General features: G+C 39.7%; 1 protein-coding gene across 5 annotated transcripts in view; it reads left to right on the top strand.

Annotated features, from left to right (window-relative positions):
• ARHGAP15 (Rho GTPase activating protein 15) overlaps nucleotides 1–22,016 on the top strand; it is a 327,658-nt gene extending 305,642 nt beyond the window's left edge. For all 5 annotated transcript variants that reach the window (XM_086750894.1, XM_086750893.1, XM_086750896.1 and 2 more), the window contains one exon: nucleotides 20,759–22,016. In XM_086750894.1, coding sequence (XP_086607020.1) covers nucleotides 20,759–20,942 — 184 coding nt within the window. In that variant the 3' untranslated portion in view covers nucleotides 20,943–22,016. The remainder of the gene's footprint in view (nucleotides 1–20,758) is intronic.
• Nucleotides 22,017–22,953: the final 937 nt, after the last annotated feature.

Genomic DNA, 22,953 nt, shown 5'->3' with positions numbered 1-22,953 from the left:
ACCCTCTATTCATCTTTGCACGAAAATTATTCTACTGCTCGTAAGTAGAAGAGACAAAATACGGGGCTGAGCAAACATATCACATAGCTCTTGTCAGTCTAATACCATCAAAAATTGTTTTATCAGGACTCACACTGAAAATAATTGAACACAACTACTACTAGGCTTTTCATACTTCTTCCTGAAGATGAGCAAATCAAACAAATATAGAATCATAGAATCATAGAATGGTTAGAGTTGGAAGGGACCTTCCAAGGTCATCTAGTCCAACCCCCCTGCAAGGAGCAGGGACATCCCCAACTAGATCAGGTTGCTCAGAGCCTCATCCAGCCTGGCCTTGAACGTTTCCAGGGATGGGACTTCCACCACCTCTCTGGGCAACCTGTTCCAGTGTTCTATAACTCACATTGTAAAAAATTTTTTCCTAATTTCCAATCTAAATCTACCTCCCTCTATTTTAAAACCATTGCCCCTCATCCTATTGCAACAGGCTCTACTAAACAGCCTCTCCCCATCTTTCTTGTAGGCCCCCTTGAGGTACTGGAAGGCTGCTATCAGGTCTCCCCGGAGCCTCCTCTTCTCCAGGCTGAACAGCCCCAACTCTCTCAGCTTGTCCTCATAAGAGAGGTGCTCCAGCCCTTTTATCATCTTTGTGGCCCTCCTCTGGACCTTCTCCAACTGGTCCATGTCCTTCTTATGTTGGGGGCTCCAGAACTGGACACAGTACTCCAGGTGGGGTCTCACCAGGGCAGAGTAGAGGGGCAGAATCACCTCCCTCGACCTGCTGGCCACGCTCCTCTTCATGCAGCCCAGGATGCGGTTGGCCTTCTGGACCAATACTTTACACAAGAAAGAAACAACAAAACTCAACTTGAGTAAGGATTTTCCCAAATAACAGGCTATAGAAAACAGCCTGTTCTACTCCAACGTGTTTAGGGAATATTTGCTTGCTATATATAGCCCATATACTGCTCTTCCATACAATTGTGGAAACAACACTCTAGGTCTCCAGGACTCTGCTCTTTCCTGTTGCTTATTTACAAGTTAATTTTACTTCCACATTGAGCCAGTCACAGGATCCAGATAAAACTGATGGACCTTTCTGGTCCTGTTTTGCAGGCGTACACAGGACATCAAGTATTGCAGAAACATTACATTGGCTTTCTGCACAAATGCGAACTGAGCAGCCAATCTCTCTCTGATAAATCATTGTTCATACCAAATAATTTACTCATAAAACTAAAATTCAAGTGAAGTGGAAGGAGCATTTTACTCTTTAAGGGTCCCACAGGATTTTGTGACCGGCACCGAACCTGCTTTCCCAGCAGCATCTTCAGGTAGCTATTACATACTCATTGCGAAACCAAGGCACAACAAGTTTAAATGGCTTAAAGACTCAACCTAAGCCAGCCATACAATCTAAAAACCTGGAAGGGTTTGTTTTTTGGGGGTTTTTTTTTGGTTTTTTTTTTTTTTGTTTTTTTTTGCACAGAAGCTTCTGCAAAACACTCTTTCCTCCTTAATGCAAAACGCAGTAGGGGAGAGGAGCACCCTGGCTGAGCCTTCTGCACCGTGCTCTGAGCTGGCGAGGGCGGACACAGCTCTGCTCCAGAAGCTGTGTGCCTGCATTACACAGCGCTGTGCCTGAGCTAATAAGCTGTGCTTATTAATGTTAAATTAATGAATCTCAGCCTGCTCTGCTTATTAGGTTGAGCTCCGTGCCACCGCAAGGCAGCTCTGCGACTCCCAGACCTGAGCTGTCTCACATCTGACCAGGCTGGAGCACAGGGCAGCCAAGCCTGAGTCTGTCTTTACCCATCCATAGACACCCCTGCGATGGGATATATTACAGAAAAAAAAAACCCTCTCCTTGCTTATTTTCCCCGCACAAAGGCAGGATAATTTGTGCTATTTACAAAAGTATAAAATGGATGTTGAAATAATTAAAGGGGAAGACAGGGGCCAGCCTGACGCTAGCATCCCTCTCCCTTACATGGGAAGCACTGAACCCAGATGCCCAACTGTGGAAGATATTCTTCCAGCAGCAGCATCTGCCTCCTTGGCAGGCACTTCAGGCAAGTTGTCTGGGGAGCTCTGCAGTTGCCTCTTGGTTTATCACGTGGATCTGTTACTGTGGCCTATCTGGCTGCTTTGTCCAGGCAGAAGCCAATTCCTTTTGATTCACCTTTGAATCCAAGAAACTCCTTCTTTTTTTTTTTTTTTTTTTTTTTTTTTTTGCTTCATTTTCCCCACACTGTACATAGCACAGCAAGACATTTTCAGATGCCATGCGGGCTTTCTGCTCTTTCAGAGAGGGAATGATGATTGCCTTTCTGACTACCTTCTCCTCCGCCCAAATTCTTCATTTTTACTTGTGATTGTCTGCATCAATTTCCCTAGAAATAAGCTCCTCATCAAGAGCAAAACTTTTTATCTAAGATGAACCCACTAATATTCATATGTTATCTAACAAAAGTCATAAGTATTACAAGAATTATGCTGTAGTTGTTTTCAAAAATAACCTTCCCCTATGTCTATATCTCTATGAACAGAGAAAAGCATCCAAACTTGACAAACAAAATGCACACACCACCCCCAAACGTTATAACATGTGGCAGCTACATTCTGAAGAGCATAGGCTTCTGCAAGCTACACACAACTAAAGAGACTTATTTCTACCTAGCAAAGATTTTTTTTTTTAAAAAAAAAAAAAGGAAAAAGAAAAGGAAAAAGCCACGCATAGACAGAAGCCCACAATAGCCTGCACACCAGGACACGATGACAATGTGATGACAAGTCCAGCAGCAGTACCCAGAATTCTGAGGGAAAATCAGAAAATAAAGTTAAAGTGTGGCATCTAGTAATGCTAAGCAGAGGATATCTGCAAACTTTTTTTTTTTTTAAAGTTGGTGGAGGAAAGATGTAGCAAACGTGATTTTCGCTTACTAAACTATGTGTCACATCAGCAGTTTCGGGCAGGCTTACATATTAAATCTAGGCTCAGGAGAACCCTTTTTTTTTTCGCACAGTAGAAGAATAGATTATGTTAGGAACTGTACAAGTTTTTTATTAAGAAAAAGAAGAAGAAGAAGAAGAAATGTTAAAGTTATTTGAAAGAAAACAACAATCCCCAGAATGGAAGGACTATACAACAAATTTCTATTTGGGAAACCTCAGAGAACCTGTGGGAGACCTACAACCCAAAACACGGGATGGGCATTTACATTTTGTTTCAGGAAAAATGCCCAGATTCAGGAATGTGCAGAAGCACAGAAGCCCTTAACTGAAGGCACAAGACTGACTACTTGTTGAAATTATTTCCTGAATCAAGACCTTTCTTTACAATCAGGCAACTCATGAGCAGCTCTTGCTCTTCAGCCACGGGACAGTAGCAGGGAGACCTTACTCCTACAAGATGGGGAGCAGTTACTTGAAATGTGAGGAGGAGAAACATCCTCTTGGACCAGAAGAGGGAGACCTGATAGCGGTCTTCCAGTACCTCAAGGGGGCCTACAAGAAAGATGGGGAGAGGGTGTTTAGTAGGGCCTGTTGCAATAAGAGAAGTAGTAATGGTTTAAAAATAGTGGGGGGTAGATTTAGATTGGAAATTAGGAAAAAATTTTTTACAGTGCGAGTTATAGAACACTGGAACAGGTTGCCCAGAGAGGTGGTGGATGCCCCATCCCTGGAAACGTTCAAGGCCAGGCTGGATGAGGCTCTGAGCAACCTGATCTAGTTGGGGATGTCCCTGGTCCTTGCAGGGGGGTTGGACTAGATGACCTTTGAAGGTCCCTTCCAACCCTAACCATTCTATGATTCTATGATTCTAAGAGTGAGTAGGTGATGGGCCAGGGATGCAATAGACTCAGGCACCCCTGACTAGCATTTTAAGATTTGCATGAAATGAATTAATCACTTTCTAGCTTGCGAAGGGCATTGCACACATGCTTTTTTCTGTTTCAGCTATGGAAGAGTTTTAGAAAGGCGCTGGAGCAGTGCCAACGTTTGTCCTATTTACTGTAGCTTCCTGGGGCTCATTCTGGGGGAAGGAGAAAAGTTAAACCCATTTTCTCTCTGCTAAGTATACATCTATCTACTAAACTCTGCCCTTGTAAATTAGTGGACATAAGAAAATGTGCACCAGCCACAAGTCTACACAGGACAGGAGTAATAACAGATTTTGGATTAAAGGTAAAAAATAAATCCGGTCTTCCAGAAGAATCTTGATGCATTATTATTTTCTCCACTTTGGGGCGAGGGAGATGTGCTACTGAGGTTTTTGCAGTCATGCCTAGTCCTTGCTTTTGTGGAATAAGGGAGTTTTCAAAGTTCATCTCTTCCCTGAAGAATACCTTACAGTTTAGTCTTTTTAATGAGAAGAATGAGTAATTAAAACCACATTTTCACCTGTGTTTCCATATACTTCCTATTTTCACAACCGTATTTAAAAATATAAACCCTGATTTTCATAACAATCAGGCAAATAATTACACTTGGTACTCTTCAATGCTACTGAGCTTCAAAATGTACTGAACTGGTGTATCAGCACATAACAGAACGATAAAAATAATTAACATAGTTTTAATTTAAATATTTATGATACGGTTGACTCTGTGGCTGTACGACACCATTGTGCTAGGTGCAGTACACAAATACAGATAGATAGAGGCCCTGTTTCAAAGAGCTCCCATTGTTCATCTCACATTACTCAATATCAAACAATCTCAAAAAAGCTTTTCAAACATTAATTAAATCTCATAACTTCCTTTTCAGGTCAGTAAGTTTTATTATCCTAGTTGCGTAGATGGAGAAAGTGAGGAATGAAGAGGGTAAGGCGCTTGCCCACGATGACACAGTGAACATTTCTCACTTCCACTCTCCACTTACTTCCCAGTCCCCCGCCCCGAGCCCCCCGTGCCTTTGAAGGCTGGTCCATGTGTATACTGGCACGGTGGGCGTACGTGTGCATATGGCCAGCACATCTCAGGGAAGGCCGGTTACTGCTAAGTACTCTTCGGTTAATCAAGACCATGTGAGAGTCCTGCTTCTGGTTTGCGCTCGCATAAGCTTTAGTAAAATATCACTGGCAGAGTTAATTTATGTGATTTTGTAACCTCTTAATATTGCTCGGGGTTAGCGTTCTTTTAAACTCAAATGTTTTTCGTTGATGAAAATTAAGAATGCTCAATTCATTACAAAAGGGCTTTTTGCCCCCCCTTTTTTTTTTTTTTTGCTATTTTGGGAGATTGGGCCCTAACACGTCAATGTCTAAGACCAGGTCATCAAAGGGTAAAATTGCAATGCTTTTCAATTTTCTAAGAGATGGGATTTTTCTCAGAACAAGGCTGTAAAATAAATAATAAGCTTCAAGTTTCTTAAGATATTCATTGGAACTTAAAACCAAAACAAAACAAAAAAGACTTTAATGCCAAAATGTCAGTGTTCTGTGCAAAATAATTAATATAACACAATAAGATCTATTCTACTATCGATTGAAAGGGAATTTATGCAGGTAATTCATTAAGGCTAGTAGGAGTTTGGCATGTAAATCCCCCAGCATTTTGACGGGAAAACAGATCCTGATGATTTTTAATTTTTTATAAGCTATAAAATACATGCTTTTCAGTGGCAAATATATAGAAAGAAAAAGCAAGTACCTGACCAACTAGGGCAAGGTATATCCCTGCTCTGTGGGACTTCTGAAACGACATTAGATCAAATCATTTTTCACACATTGCAAGAGATGCAACAATCATTTCAATCACCATGTTAAGAGAATCAATACATATTTTTTTTGCTTCCAGAGAATGGTATTTTACATTCCAACATTTGCAGGTTATCACCTTCATACAATCTCTTCTTGTGGTCAAGTGCGTGATTAGTGCTTCTGACAGGGCATTGGCCATTTTCTTATGAGGACCTACAAATTCTTGTAAATAAAAACCAATCTGAGAAAAAAAAAAAAGAGAAGAGCAAATCTGTGGACTGGAATGCACCCTACTTGTAATGGGAACAAAAAGCTGGCAATGAAATATAAACCTAAATCACAGCAGAATGACCTACTTTAAGGCATTTGCCAAAGAGACAGTGTTTTAGACAGCTCCTCTGAAGTAGCGTCTTTATGTCTGTGCCATCTGCAGATTTATTATTGTGCCTTAGAAAAAGAAAAAAAAATAAGGGAAAGGAAAAAAAAAGGGAAAGAAAAAACCTACAGTATGCCTGAACAAAACTCAAAACTCAGCTTCATCTATAGGAAAGATTCCAGTACTGTGGGCACCACACCCACACCTACTGATGTGGTCCAAGTTTTTTCTTTAGAGGCACCTAATTAAGAAACCCTGACTCATTTACATGGATATGTTTGATCTAAATTACACTCCAAACCACACCAAATTAGGAGCATCTGTGAATGCGAAGTGTTTGTTCCCAGTGACTGGTAGAATAGGGCCAGTTCTGGACAGCACATGTTCAAGTGATGAAAAATATTTCAGATGTAACATACTTCTGAGCCCCACTTTTCCACTAATAATTCATAATGAGTTAAACCAGTATCTCTGCTTGAACAATCATTTCAGGCTGTGAAAAAAAAAATGAGGTTTTATTTTTAAAAGAAAGAGCAGGGGGGAAAAAAAGGGTGGTAGACAATCACCTAAGTTTGGTTTTTGTCCTTGACAAAGGGCCTTAACACAATCATTAGCCGCAATTTAAACCTGCGCGGTGCACATACTATCAGATATACACCACTCCTGAAGCCTGGACTGAAGGGAAGTATCTATGGATAATTAGTTGTTGTTCACAGACAAGGCCTTCTGCCTTGCTGTATGGTTTTCTGTCGTCAGTCCACTGCGTCGTCTCTCCTAACGAGTCTGAGCAAAGAGCAGGGTCTCAGCCCGATGAAGCGGTATCCTACGCGCTGGATTGTGTGAAAAATTCAAGATGACCAAACTTGAGAGCAGTTCTTTGCTTTTGGGCTGTGTTGCTGTCCCAAGTTGCTATACCTGTTTGTGTCCTAGAAGGCTGCTCCGTACAATAACGGGCCCTGTGGCAATTAGGGAACTTTTACCCTACTTTCCCACCTCCCAAAAAGAGTAAGCAGGGGGAGCTGCAGAAGCCACTGGTTGCTGCTTTGTGCCTTTACAGTGTAAACCAACAAACTTAAAAAAAAAAAATTAAAAAACCCCTCCTCTTGCTCTAATTCAAGCCATAGGAGCAGCCCGAGCATCAGGGAGTGCAAATTCAAATTCCATGCTGGGTTTGCAATTCCCAGTCCGCTAGCGGTATTCAGCACAGCCTTCGGATTTGGCCCATGGTGTTTGGCAGGCACCTTTTATTCTTCCCATCTTTTATACTTTGTGAATAGTCTGGGTTACATAATGCCAGTGACAATTTGTTTATGGCAAGCATTAGAGTCACTGTTTTATGATTACATTCAAACTTTAAGCCACATTTTGACATCTAAGGATCATTTTGTGTTCTCATATATTATATACAATGAAGGTTTGTGTTCCAGTAAGGAGGGGGAGGAACTTTGTAAATAACACGGCTCCTTTTGTCTGAAGAGATTTTAATACATTTGTCTGATCTACTGTTTTTGCGGTAGCTTGAATATAATTTGAATATATTAATATTTTCAGCAACTGTGCTCAGGGAGCCCAGTTAATAACTTATGCGTGGATATATAGATACACTTCAGACAGAGGTAGTGTTTTTAGCCCTTATGTTGGTAATACTTCGAAACACACAATGAAAGAGCCTGTTCTTTCCTCCTCTTTGTTGTGGGCATGCATTGTGATGGTATGGAGCCAGTGTTCTTTCTGTTGTCTACACAGCCTGGATTCAATAAGCAGTTATATATGCATAGTATGACAATGTGGTCAAGGAAACCAGATTTTTTAACTATACCTTCATGTGCCTGTACAGTATAAAATTCTGGTATTTATTTTTCTCGTCCTCATTCAATATGTTAACAAAATCATAATTTGATACAGGTTATGTTCGCTTTATAATTAAAATTATAGAGTTAGCTGAAAATACAGCAAGATGTTGCTGAATGGAAAATATTTATCTTTTCGTACATTACGCATTATGGTGCAATTGGAAAATTGTAAATCTGTGGAGCGGCTAACTCCAGCCAAGCATACGGCAACTTGCCTCCTCCCATGGTCCAGAAGATTCAACCAGTTACTTTCTCTAAGCTGAGGGTTGCTATACCCACCCCAGTCCCACCATTAGACAGTGCTGCCACATCCTCTCCAGAGCTTTGTTGTGGTCTTCTAAAGGAAGTCCTCTTACCATGGAGATGAGCCAAGAAAAGGGAATTCAGAAAAGTTTTCTATTTTTTACAGATGCCACCAATTCCTCTTCTCTAGCTCTCCTAGCACCTTTGTGGGCAAAGTGCAAATTTTTCACACTGTGTGCTCTAGTCAGCACTAGACTCAGCCTCACCAAACCACTTTAGGGTAGTGCTTCATCTACCCTGAAACTGCTCCCGCTTCCCAGGTCATTGCTGTCCACACCACCAAGTCCAGCCCTTCCCCAGACACTATCAGCAATCTTGGAGACCCCGGTAGTGTATAGCATATGGGACAAGCCTACAGCATATGGAAGCTTTCCAATAGAAAAAGATTACTGTGAACATCAGTTTGTCTATATTCAAAATTTCAGACCAGAGAGGGTTTTCAGTAAGGCTGTGGCAGTAGTAGCAGCAGTCAACTTAAAACCACCTCCTCGGACAACCCAGATGTTTCCATATCTGGATAACTGTCTCATAAAAATGTCATCAAAAGAATGAGTTTCTCATTCCTTCAGAGCATCTAGCCCATGGAAGTCATTACAGCTGCTGTGGACTCAGTTTCAGCCCCAAGATTTCTATCTCAGGGTAAATTTCAAACTTTGGTGAATATGTTTTGAATCTCACCTGACCACTATGGTGAGGAACAGCTTAACCCTTCTGGATTGCATGCTAACAGGTTTCCGTGTTACTCTTCATATTAAGTTAAGTTTATACAATTTCACATCCTGCAACTACAATGTTTGCTTCCTCAGGAGATACTTTCTCAGCTTGTAAATCTATTTACAACCATTCACATTTTCTGCTGTAGGGAAGGATCCACGCAACACTTACAAAACCATGTCTTGAATTTAGTCTTATCCGAGGGCCAGACAGCACAATGTCACTGGTCTTCTGGAGCTCAAGGCAACAAAAAAAAATATCATATGCAAGGTATTTCTGCTTCATCTCCAACAACAGCATGCTTATGCATAATGCAAACAAGCAAGGCCATACAGGGGACAGGTCCATTTGGCAGGTAGACAATATCAGAAATGCTTTCTGGAACTCTAGTAGGCATTGAGGCCTTTTACTCCATTAAACTATCACTGAGAGATTTGGTGTCGTGGAAGACGCTTAGTGAATGAGCTGTCCCAAGACTGATGAGTATGCCTTGATACCAACAGCAAGATTGTACCTGTTGTTCCTAATCCTTCAAGGTCTGTCAAACATAATTTTGGTGAGGAGGTCTGAGAGACTCCTGCATGTTTTCTCATCAGTTTTTCTAACTGTGGATTTTGATCAGGGTCAGACAAAAGCAGATATTGGCAAGTCTGGTCACTTGATGCTTCAAAGATGAAAGAAACACAACTACTGAGAGAGGTAGGGCTGCTTGTATAGAGAATACAGACTTTGGTAAAGTGTCCAAGGCAGTTAGACCACAGGCATCTCAGACTAGTACGTGTGTGAATGGGTATTTGACTTAAAAAGGAGCTAATGAGAAAATCCAAAGCTAGTTTAAAGCTAGGAAATGCAGAACTTGCAGTACTACAAAGGGTGCATCTTAGAACGACACAGAATATGGGAAATCCTCCACTCCAGGCAGTTTGTGCATTTAGTGCAATGGACTATACACGTGCACAAAAAATAAACATCAAGCTAAGGTGAGTGGACAAGACAGATAAAGTATAAGTAGAAAAGACAATGCTGACATAGTAAATTTGTTGCTCAAGGGCAAGTAAAATGTAAATAAGTTTAAACAAATCAAAGACTCATGGCACATACTCACTAGTGCATTTAAGAGATACATTCATCCTACTCATATTCAATATCAGGGCTGAAACAACCGTGATGCTGGGAGGCATGTTAAAGCATCTTTCAAATCTGATACAAATGCGGTGCATATATATTGCAATAGTAGCTTGTGGAGAGCTCAGAACTGAACCTGAAAGAGTAGGAATCCTGGTTGAGGTCAGATCTCATATAAAATCATCTCTGTTGGGCAGACTGCTGCAAAAAGACTTTCATTTTAAACAATAAGATGGTGATAATACAGGTTTAAAAATTGAGATTTTTATATTCGGGACAATTAATAGGTCAATACCAAAATGGTTTTCAATATTAAAAAAGACTTGAAACAAAACAATTTATGAAGTAATTACATATATAGGTGCTCACAGAAAAGGAAAACTTTAGTGAGAGTTTGTTCTCTGACTTTTGTGGAATTCTCTGCCACGTTCTCTGATTTAAATATCAAAAATTACTGGTTGCCTCACGAAACTGGATAATTTATTCATTACACTGGAAGAAAATAATGCATTGTTAGTGAAATTGTGTTTTTCATGAGAAGCTCTAGACTCACCAGCAAAGATACATTTCCGAGCAGGTTTTCTAAAATTCAGCATCCCAGGTTAAAATTCCAGCCAATTGCCACTTTTGGGCTTTAAGTCAGAAAGTAAACCTGTCATACTCAGAGTTGAGTTATTTGCTGTCAAACGGATTACCGTAGCACAAAAAGGCTGCAAGAGGTTATAGATTGAACATAGACAAAAGTAGTAATTCCACTTAGTAAAAGTAGATATCATCCAAAATGAGGAAAGTTAAGCTTATATAAGATGAAATTCTAACTCCATTCTGGCTCCCAGTCGCTGGGAGTTTTGTCAACGACTTTAACAGTAACCAAAATTTCACTCACTGTCAAGAGAGATGCTGCAAAGAGTGTGATGAAGTGAAAGTTAAAATAACTGTTAACCTGGGGCTTCGAAACTGCATTTTCTGAGCACAGACCGCAGTCTGACTCAGTGTTTTCCTGATGTAGCCATGCAGACAGCCCTTCTGGGGACCAAGGGGATAAAACTGGGCTAGTGGAGGACATCTAGGATTTGCAGTAAGAATTTCCCTGCTGTAACTGCTGAAGTTCACATTGTTCTTTGTCCTGCGGGCCATGATGGAACTGGACTACCTAAGCATGGTGGGGTATAGTTTGTAAGAAGCAATTTCAGAAAGCTGGAGCATCGCTGAGTATCAGTATCACCTGAGCCACTCTTTTGAAGGACAGGTAGAGATTACTGGAAGGAAGAGCATCATGGTGGCTGACAGAGACACTAAATGTACTGGGAGGAGGAGGAGGAGGATTACATCATAATACTGAGTCTCATCATCTTTCTGTTTTTCTAACTAGTACATTTGAACCAAATAATGCAATTTATGCACACCTGTGAACAAGGCTCTACAGAGTCCCCTGTGTGCTTTCCATATACCCTCTGCTTTGGGTGTGTTGTGGAAGGGTGGCTTCTTTCACTGAGTTAAAAAACATCCGGGCTACCAGCAGAACTGGTGGCTCCGCTTTTTTGCCACGTACTTTTTGTTTGTCCACCATGCAGCATGTCAAAGCCTCAGTGTCCCCATGAGGAAACAATGCTGTTAATAACATTAATCCACCTTTATTAAGAGCCTTTAGCTTTATGGAAGACTACCAAATATTATTAGGTATACAAGAGGATAATAAGGAAATGTGTTTTTTCCTTGCTGACCTAGTTTCTAACCTCACTTTAAAATCTTCCATTGATTTTAATTTTGCTTAATGTAAATCTAAGCTCACAAACCTAGCAAACTTAAGGACTGATTTTAAGCTAATTTTCTCGCCTGTCAGAGGTTCTCAAGCTTTTTGTGCTACTGTTGGAAGTTTATTTCCAGCCCAGATACAAAGCTGAGGCAGCTCTTTACCCGTAAGAAGCCTCCAGCACCACCACGACTGTACGATGCGCGAGTTCAAACACTACCTTGCTCGAAACGAGCTTGTGTACAGCATTCTTCACAGCACAATTGCAGTCCTTTTCTCATCAGCGATAGCCAGAGGCGGTAATAAGGGTGAAGGATATCTATCATGAAAAGTCCAGTGTCAATGTGTTCCCCCAATTTATTTACTGACCTTCAATGCAACAGCCATACTCCTGACCCTCATGAGATGAAGCCTAAGGGGAAATGGCACTGAGCACCAATTCCATATCCTGTTGTTCTGTGGTCTAAATTAAGTGCTAATTAATTACCACTGGCATCTTTGGCATTGCCTGTCAAATTGGATTTAGGATATCCTTTTGCTGTTTAAACAAATAGCCCTGCATCTAAAGCTAAAATCCCAAGTGTTAGCATTTTCTTTACTTTTAAATCTTTATTTAAAAATTCAGCAAGTACGTTCATGGATTTTGCAGGTAGAATTCAAATAAAAGAAACAGGAATTGATATTGTCAATTTTGATTAATAGTCCTTCATTAATAAACATCCTGTTATTCAGTTTCCACCTGCAGTTGCTGACGTTGCCTGGAATCAATTAACTCATATAATTTGATTTATTTTACAAAGACATTTTTGGATGTGCTGTGCTGATGATAAAGGTTCTATATTTACAATTCTTAATTTAAGGGAGATTGTTGCTAACAGCTTTTTATTTTTGATGTTACGAAGAAATGTAGCTTCAGGCATTCTTGAATGAAAATATTTAAGTAATTTTAAATGTTAAAGCTTTATTCATGTAAAACTATCTGTTGCCATCTGAGCCACACAGGCCACAAAAGCATACAGATCCAGGACCTCTGACAGGTTATCTTTACAATAAGCTAGTCGTTCTGCAGGAAAGAAAAAAAAAAAATCAACAATAGAATTTAAAAAAAAAAGAAAAAAATCACTGCAGAAGTTACACCACCAGCCAAAAATACAGTTAAGGGCTCTATGTCTTATGTCTTTGTCTGTATATATACTATTCTATGTGGTCTCACACTGCCTTTATCACTCTACTATCCAAACACCTCTAAGAAGTGCATTAGCATCTGCCTAACATCTGTCACGGATTTTGCTCTCCCCAAGGAGAGACTCGTGCTTGCAGTGGTAGCATGGCTTTTGAAGCAGGGTTCACTGTTGTTTGAGATATATGTGCTGCTACAGGATTGTTAGAAAAGGCAAAAATTAATGCCTTGTGCACGGAGCTGCAGCCAGAGGAGTGTGAGGTGCTCCTCAAGGAAGTTGGTGGCCTTCAGCTGAGTCCTACCAAGTGACTGTCCCCAAAAAGGCAAACTTCAGACTTCATAGCAGCTCACACTGTGATAACATGGACCAGCCATATTTTCTCCTCCCTCCTTGTCCTATGAGCATTAGTCTGAACCAGTTTGCGTTCAGACACAAAAAATTAAAACCCAAGAAAAACTGGGAGGACAGAGTGCTGGTTATCAATAAATGGAAGAACTTAACCAGTCACCCAGTTAAGTTAGTTTTCCGAAAGGGAGACCTGGAATATTCACAGTAGAATATTGTGAAAAGATTTGTAATCCGTGTCCTAGACAAAACATGGTTTCGAGGACTGGGACCTGAACCTCTGCCCACACTGGGCTCTTCAGTGGAACCACCACAGTGTGGAGATGAACTCCTGCCTTTGCTGTCCTTTCAGTGCCGGGACACTGGTGTGCACCCTCTGCCTTTGGCACATGATTGCACTGAGGTGGGAGCTCATCACCTCTGTCACCCAGGGGCTCTATCTACCCTGGATTCAAGAGCAATGGTAACAGCTAGAACACAAATTTAGCCCTTCACTTACCCTTCGAAGACACAACTGAATGAAGCCCCTGTAGATGCATGAATCCCTTTAGCTGTCTAAATACGCTTTTACATCTTGGCTTCAGTCACTTGGAAAATGAAGACTTTCTCTACAAGACAAGGCACTGTGTGAGGTGCGTGCAAAGGCAAGAGCACAAGTGCTCTTCAGAAAGGAAGTCACACAGGTAGCAAAGTTCAAAGTTAGTCCAAAGTTGGTGGACTTGACAATGCCAGGTTAATAGTTGGAATTGATGATCTTAAAGGTCTTTTCCAACCAAAATAATTCTATGATCCAATAATGAGAAGATTTTATTTTGAACTGTTCTCTTATTAAACCAGGCCAAGCCAGAATAAATGCCTTTCTTCAGCTTTTCAGAGTCTATTCAGCCAACTGTGAACCGATGTTCAGAGTTAGTTTAGTTATTTTTTTCATTTAGGGCTAGACTCCAAGGCAGTTCATCCAGGGAAGGGCTCGTGCTGTGAGATATGCGGGGGATCCCCTGAGGAAGCCCATTCTCCACCAGGTCCCTGTCAGCTGTCCAGGTCCTATATATAGCCCTCCAACGGTCACATTTAAAGGCTAGTCTGCAGAAGAAGACAGCATCAAGTGCTCGTTCTTCTGTCCCAGAGCAACTGAAGAGACAGGATTTTTCCCAAAGAGCTGAAATATGAACCCACAGCTGCAGAGCACAGGAAGCCTATGGAGTTTCTGCAGGCCAGGAGCCATGGAGGCTATTTTCAGCAAAAGCAAGCTCTTAAGTATGTCTGAACTATTTCTGACCCCTCTTGTAACGTATCATACGCCATGACCTGGTTTCTCTGTTACCAGTCTTGGACAGCTATTGTTTTGAATTCAACCTATGGAGCAAAGAGGAATTTAAAGCAGCTTCGCATTCTACACGCACAAAAGAAAGTAGCTTAAAACTGTGTTAGTCCACTGTGATCACTTTTTGAGAAGGACAAACGTTGTAGTGTTTTGGAGGTCCTCTATAAGCACAAACCTCAGGCCGTAGCTACATAGATTCAGAGCTCCCCCCGCCCCAACACGGTATACGGATTTCACACACAACAAGCTGGGGATTCAACTGATAATGTTTGCATTTGCTTAGTTTCATCAGCTGGTGAATACCACTGTAATGCAACTGAGCAAATCACCCATAAAGCCAGTACATAAATAATAATGCGGTTTAGTTTGCGTTCATAAAATATCAAGAATCCCAATCTATTACTAAATTTTAAAATGTATCTATGTTGCAGTGCAATGAATTGAACAGTTTATACAAACAGAGGTGAGTGAGTGAGTGAGTGCCTGGTACCAGGGGCTCACTCACAACCAATTATTTCCGTAAGTCTCTCAAGATGGGGTTAAGCAGAGCACAGGCCCTGCACCCTTCCTCCGCAGCGAGTGTGTTTTGCTGTCTGTCCTAAGCTGGTATATCCAGCTGGATGTGGATATCTCTGCAGGGTTTTGACCTCTATAGGACACCTACTCATATTTGCATTTCAAGAGGACTCTCAAAGCCAAACTTTGTAGTTCAGTTGTCTTTTTAGTACCAAAACACACTTCTTCCTGAAGAACAACTACTATAGCTGAGCTGAGCTGTTTACAACAGAAAACGATGTTTCAGTACTATGTTGTATCTCAGGAAAGTATGTAACAGGCCTTAAATGGAAAGGAAATACATTCAGAAGAAACCTGATAGTTTATCTGTGTATCATTTTGTACTTCTGCTTCCTTCCTAACACCAAAAAACCCGCCTGCAAAAGCCCTGCCAAAATGGGCTTATATACACACAAAGACATTATCACTTCGTAGGATGGTACGTTTTATTATCAGGTTATTTTCCAGTACATTTGGCACAGTTAAGGTAAGTATATTAACTTTACTTCCAAATAAAGAAAACAAAGTTGTGCTGAATGTCTCAGCCATTGTCAATGAGTTAAGAACTGACAGGAGGTCCAAGTAATCAACCCTGTCTACTGTGCTGAGCTTTCCTCTGGGACACCTCTTCTGATCATACAATGTCTCTGAATGGCACGGATGTAGAATTACTTTCAATAAAGATTTTATTTCAAGGTTGGATGATTCCTTCCCAAATGTCTTGTCACTAAAGCAAAGTATGTAATACCAGCTATTTTTTAACTCCTCTGAACGAGCACTTGGGAAGGAGAGGAGCATAAAATGTTGAGCTAAAAACTGTTCATCATAAGAGTCAAATTTTAACACGATCAAACTGATTGGGAGCTGTGCAATAGCAAAAGCCAGAAAACTGCTGCATAAAAACTGGCCCATAACAGTGCAGTGAAAGGGTCTGTTAGCAGCGTTATAGTTGAGGTGAGTTGAAGGCAGCTGAGCCATTCCCAGGGCCAAGTTCTTAAGCTAAAACATTACATTTGAGTATGCCTGAGTACCTATAGGAAACAGATACTAGCTAATTTGAGGATAATTATTGGTAAAGCAAGTCAATAGGATGTGCAGACTTTGATCTGCTAAGGCAGTTCATAGAAACTTACATATCAAATCAGCCCCGTTGTCCATCAGGATGAGCGGCTTTGGCCGTGACAGTGGTCACTAGCACAATCCAGTAAGGGTACAAAACCCACCCAAATGGGCTGTCATGGAATAATCCACTTAGGGAGGAGACAGTTCCTAATTCTGTAAGGTCAGATGTTATATCAAGAGGATAGATGTCACAAATATATCATTTTTTTTTCTACATCATGGGGAGTTTTCTTTGTTCCCATGCATCTTCAAGCTTTCTTAACCTCTGCTTAGATCTTGGTTTCTGTCTCTCACAGCAATGACTTCCCTAGTTAAATGAAATATTGTGTATAATACTCGTGGACAGCATTTTGACAAGATCAAAACCTACTTTTATCCCTCAGTCCTCTACTGAATTCAGAGTATAGCATTTCCTACTCTTGCCGTTCTGGCCCATAATATTTTACCAGGTGACCCGCTCTTACTCTTGTGATCTCCTCAATTTGTAATGTGTTGCCCTTTAGTCATAGTCTATATTACCAGTTCACGGGAGAGCAGCAGGATTGTCTTATTGAAAAGTTACCCTTAGGCATAATGTAAAAGAGTACTAGGTATGGCTAGAACCAGTTTTACTAAGGGTAGAAATGCCCCTAACATAGAGCAAAATTAAATTATCGTAGGCTGGAAAGGGCTAAGAAAGCAAGACTGGTCTGTTCTCAGCGCAGCTCGCACAGGACATCTCTACCCTCAAACACTCTCCAGCTTAAAGTAAAACAGTGCCCTTTCCAATGTTTTTTATTTTTTCCCCTAAGTACACTGGTTCTCCCTAATTTTTCTTTTTTATGTGTGGTAGGAACATTAAAAAGGCAAAGAATCAGAGTCACTGTAGAAACAGTTTGCCCTCCTCAGCAGTTACTACAGAGTAAAAATGGATGAAGAACATTTCCTAACACCTAGTGTGTTTGAAGTAATAATCCAGTGTGCTTTCCGAATGTCAAAATTAATAATGATTTTATTTAGAGAGTTTGAAAAGTGTAGGTTTAATGGAACTAGAGAGCCAAACTCACCATACAATGACCCTCTTAGCTGTAGAGTTGCCCTGCTCTCAGTCACACACTTTCCAGCTTACGGTTGCCTTGGCAACAGCCAAAGTATAATTTCCAAGTATTTTTGCTTATATATCTGCCATTGACACTAGAGGCCTCCTATCAGACACTTCTGCTGTTTTAATACAACATTAATTTCATTACTATTAATAATGGCAACGGTATTTTCTGCATATCTCCTGACGTGCTCTTAAAGGACTGAAGCTGTTCTTGTTTTTAGGAGGGGGCGGAAATATCTTGCACAGCGTAATGCCCAACAATTTATTGATATGGTTCCAACATCTGTGGCACCGGATTATAGATCGTTTCTAAAATAATCTTAAATTGATACAACATTGCTCCTTTCATTTGGGCTTGACAAAAAGTAGCTTTGGCATTTGCTTTCACTTTTTATGTTATAAATGGTGTATCACTCTTTCTGCTCTTTTTCTTGCAAAAAAAAAAAATAATAATTCTTGCCCATTTTTTAGGGATTTTCTCTTTTAACAACTCAATTTCACTTAGCAGCTACAGTAATAGCTTTGAGTGTGCATATTTGGTTTAGGTTTGCTTTGACTCTATGTTCAGATGAAAAAAATATTAGTTATAGAACTTAATTTGTAAATATTTGTAATTTTAAAAGGCATAAGGTCCTAAACTTATAATTATTTTTATTCAGGCTGGATTGAATTCCTTCCTTCTTTCCCTCCAGTAGCTGTATTTTATCACAGATTATTTAACTACTTCAAATTTCCATGTTTCCAAGTTTGCTTGGTTTCTAGCTTTTTTTAATATAGTCATCAAAACAAGCATGACTGCATGAATAGATAGAAAAATATCAAGAATTCTCAAGAGATTTTATCAATACAATAATTATTATATTAGCATTATATTTAGGAACCTCAAACATATGGGAGTGTTCCTAGCACCACCTTCCTTATAGATGAACCAAAACAGATAGCTGGTTCCTCTCCATTGCCAACACACACCATGAACATCTTCCCTTGCTTCAGGCCATACACACACTTCCTGAGAGCTGAGCGACTGCAGACCACGTGCTGGCAATGCCTGGATTCAAACAGGACTTCAGATGTAGGATGGTGTCTCCAGGAAAAAAAAGGGGATTTGTTCTGCTTCAGAAAGGTGTCAAGCAAGGACAGAGGGGTTGGCTGTCAACCTTCCATTTTCTGTGCCCACATTAGAAACATAGGATCTCAACATCTTGCTCCAAATTTTGCAGATAAGGGAAGTCAGACCGCTCCTCTCCCTTCAGTAAATTGAGCTCTGCCAACACTGTTTTCACCCTGACTCTGCTCATTAGTGGTCCCCTGTCTCCTGCTCCCTGCAAGGTGTTTCTCCTCCAGCTTTATCAATGCTGTCCATCATCAACAGCACCACATTGCAAAGCCATGGCTGATGCTAAATTGATGATCTATAAAGTTAGATGAGATACAACGGCTGAATATGGGTTTTTTCCCTGGTGAACTAGCATGTCTACTCAGGTTGATGTCATCTGCAAATACTTTATAAGGTTTCCAACTTCCAGCATGTAACAAGCTCAACAGAAATCCAGTCCTTCTCACAGGGAGGCCCCAAGCTCGATGCATGTGCTTCTGTATAAGCGGCATTAAGCAAAGCAACCTGATCACCCCTGTAACAAACATTTTTAATTGTGATAAAGATCTGCGACGTTTGTCAGAAGCCCACACAGTCATTTGGCAACCAGACTACTAAGTTTTGAGACTTTCTGAACTCCTAAGAGAAGAGATATGTTAATATTACCACAGAGGAAAGATAATTATTTCTTTTAATTTATAATAAAGATGCTATATTTTAAGAAACTAATAATTAAGCCAATCTGATTAGTGCCATATGGAGAGTGTTTTGTGCAATGGACACCACGGTTACAAGCATGAGGCAGAACTAAGTAATGCTTCTTATTTATATATGGCGAAAAAAACCCCACGAGCGCTGATGTTCGAGGAACATGGTAAACGACAAGATTGGCAGAAATCCACAAGACAAGGCTCTTTGCTGTGTGACCCACCCACTAACATGAAAGAAACCTTTTTTTAAATGACTGAACCCATTATGTCTCATGAAGTTTCTTTCACTTATAGTGTAGCTTGCTGTAAATTCAGCAACAGGTATGGGAAAACAGAGAGAACTATGATGATGTTTAAATTGCTATCCGGATTTTAAAAAGATAAGTGAGAGACAGTGAGAGGGAGGGGGGAAAAAAAGCAGAACTTGGTTTCAACAATCCACTTGGAATATTTAAGTTAAAGCTAACAGGTTAAGGAAGCATCCATAAATTCAAACATTTACATATTAAAGTTACATTTAGTTCGCATTCCTTGGCAGAGCTGTGTAATTTATTTATAAAATATGTATCTTCATTTACTAGTTTTTCCAACCTACAATATATTATATATTCTGGAGAGTGGAAGGAAATGGATTTCTACTTAGTTCGTACTCACCGCTGCAGAGATTTATGCGAAACGGCCTACCTAAACTCCATCCATTAAACCTATATTGTTCTTAGAGCAGACTTCTCCATCCTTAATGTAATTTCCACAAGAATATTAAGTCTTAATACAGGCATAAGATCAACTTTTAATAATAATAGTCCCCGTCTTGTAATTTTGTGGGTAATAAAGATATCAAAGGTTATAATCCTCACCATTATTTTCCAAGTCATCTCATTAAGGTATGTGGTCTCAGTGTCTTTCAAGAAACTTTGTGCCAGGATAAGGCATGCAAAAGTCTTTAGTTATATAAATTTCACAATCCATTTCAGACCATACTAACTTTATTGGATTTAAATTAGCAGAAGGAATGTGTTTCATATGAGCTCTATATTAAGGGGCTTTTTTTTTGTTTCCCAACTCTTTTAGTGCTGGAGACCGTGTTAAGAGAAGCAGGGAAGTTTCTCCCTAGAGCCACCAAAACTGTTGACACCAAAAGTGCTCGATTCCCTTAGCGTAAAGAGTGATCCCCGTTATCAGTATCTAAGTGTATGAGCTCAGAAATTATTGCCTGATAGCACACACAGAAATGCTTGTTCACCAGAAAGCAGCAAATTGTTTCCTGATATAAGAGTACTGCAAAGGGGGCTCTAGACCCCTTGCTGTCTGGGGCTGTCTCCCCTTTCCTTGTTTGTCAGGTTGGCAGAAGACATCTCTTCCCTCCCTCTTTTCTTTCTTTTTGATAACTTAACCAAACGAACATCGCTGATAGGAGAATCAATTTAAAAGTGCCTCTGTGTGCTTCAAATGCAACAGCGACTCCTTTGACATCCCTCTTTTTTAACCAATTCTTTCCTTTCGTCAACAGGATAGCAGCCAAGGAATCCGTGAATCTTATGTCAACACAAAGCTTAGGAATTGTGTTTGGACCAACACTCCTTAGACCTGAAAAGGAGACAGGGAACATGGCAGTCCACATGCTGTACCAAAATCAGATAGTTGAACTTATGTTGAGTGAGTACAGCAAGATCTTCGGCTCTGAGGAAGACTGACAGACAGGGCCTGTTATTGAAAACGTTCACATCTGTCTTGATGTCTAATATTTTTACATTTCTGTAAACATATTTCTGAAATATTTCTTTTTCTTTCAAGTGACAGATGCCTCATTTTGTGAAAACTTAATGATGATTTTGTGTTTAATTTTCAAACATTGGAATAAAAAATATTGTCAACATTTGCCTATATGTATTCTGCATTAACCCTTTGAGAGTTTCATTATGCTAGCACTCCAAGTGTCACTTTTTTTTGCAAGCTGAGCACACAGCATATGGCCAGAGACCATAGAAAATGCTGTTTACCAACATATGCAATGGCACAGAAAGACAAATAGTAACTGAGGAGATTTGTGGAAAATGGATTAAAATATGTATATTAAAAGCAGGGAATTAAAACAGTGATACCAGATCATTTGTATCTAATCTGAGTGTAATTTACCTTTCTCTTTGATACCTATTGAAAGTTAAATACGTGATGAATAATCAACTTGCCTAGCCCAAAAGTTCAAAGAAATATTACATTTAATACTTTTAAACAACTAAAAAAACAAAATAACCACCAGAAGGTCACTATTTGCATAACAGTGCCTAAAAATATTAAAAACCAAAATTGGAACTTTGGCATTTTTACTCAAATGCAGTACATGAAATGAAGACATTGCATGACTGCTCATTTTAATGTAACATCCATTTTGATTCTTCATCACACTGTACATCTGCCCGCTTTCCCCAGCTATCTTATGTTCTGTAGCATTTGTATTGTGCTCCTGAGGATGCTTTATTGGTGAACTACATTAAATTCATCTAGAAAGAACTTTAAAAAAAAAAAGCCTTTTCATATGCCCTTAGGATTACTTGGCTAGACTTGAATCAATTTATGCATTTGATGGTTAGTTTCAGTTGTCATGGATAAACAAAAGGGTAACTGTCTAGAATATATCAAATATTGTTTCATTTTGAAATGTATGTTTCCAGCTATACACATCTCCTACCCTGTTTTGTAAAAGTATTCTGCTGATAAAATGTAGACTTATGTTTGACAGCTTTTTAATCAAGTTCAAAGAGAATAAATAAAACTAATCCAGTGTGGTAAAGAGTCTGTCTGGTTATCGATTTGTTCATAAAATGAAAAATAAACCATGTAAATAAGATGTGTGAAACACAGATCTAGGAGCAAATATTTAAAGCAATTAAAGACCCCAAAACATAGGATTAATGCATAGGTCTGCTGTGCACGAGAGATATGTCTTCGGTATCACCTCAGCAGATCATGGATTACTCCAATTTTTACTTAGCATCATTTTACAAAATATCACATTATTCAGGAACGATTGCTCCTCAGAACAGTCATTTGTGGGATCATTAAGACCAGGCTCTTTCATCAGGTACTAACATAGGCAGAAAATAACACCAAAATAACATAAAAATTGGCCCCAAGATGTTTCCTGACTTCATACATGTCTGAAAAATCAAGCAAAACAGAGGGGTAGTGAGAAGTAATTAAAATTAAAAACATAAAACAACCAAACATTTCCCTCATATCACAAATATTCAGCATAATAATTTTTCAACACAACTGTGACATTCTGGAGAGCCTAAATTCACTTTAGTTTCAAGAAAATATTTTTCATGATAATGTCAAACCATGAGTACTTAAACAGTAATGCTTTTCAGCATCGTCGTCTTCAGACTCTTTTAATAGCAACAAACCAGGCGCTGTTTATAGCCTGTGGAAATGACTGGAAGAAAGATAGTCAGAAGTTCAGTCTATTCCTTAATAAAGACTATTCACATTATGGCCCCACGGGTGCTCACAATCATGCTATTGAAGTAATTTCTGCTATTACTGGAAATGAAAAGTTCACTTGTTACATGGATCCTGTTGCACTCAGAAGAAAACGTTCTTAATTAATTAATTAATCTTCTTTTAAGCTTTCTTTGGAGCGTGGAGACTCCTCTTTTCTTGTTTTTATAAGCAAGACAAGGCTTATGGAATGAACCCATATCT

Source organism: Chlamydotis macqueenii, chromosome 6, assembly GCF_036417535.1.
Source record: "Chlamydotis macqueenii isolate bChlMac1 chromosome 6, bChlMac1.mat, whole genome shotgun sequence".
Taxonomy (NCBI): Eukaryota; Metazoa; Chordata; class Aves; order Otidiformes; family Otididae; genus Chlamydotis; species Chlamydotis macqueenii.
The sequence above is the reverse complement of the archived record's forward strand: the minus strand, read 5'-3'. Positions and strand labels throughout refer to the sequence as shown.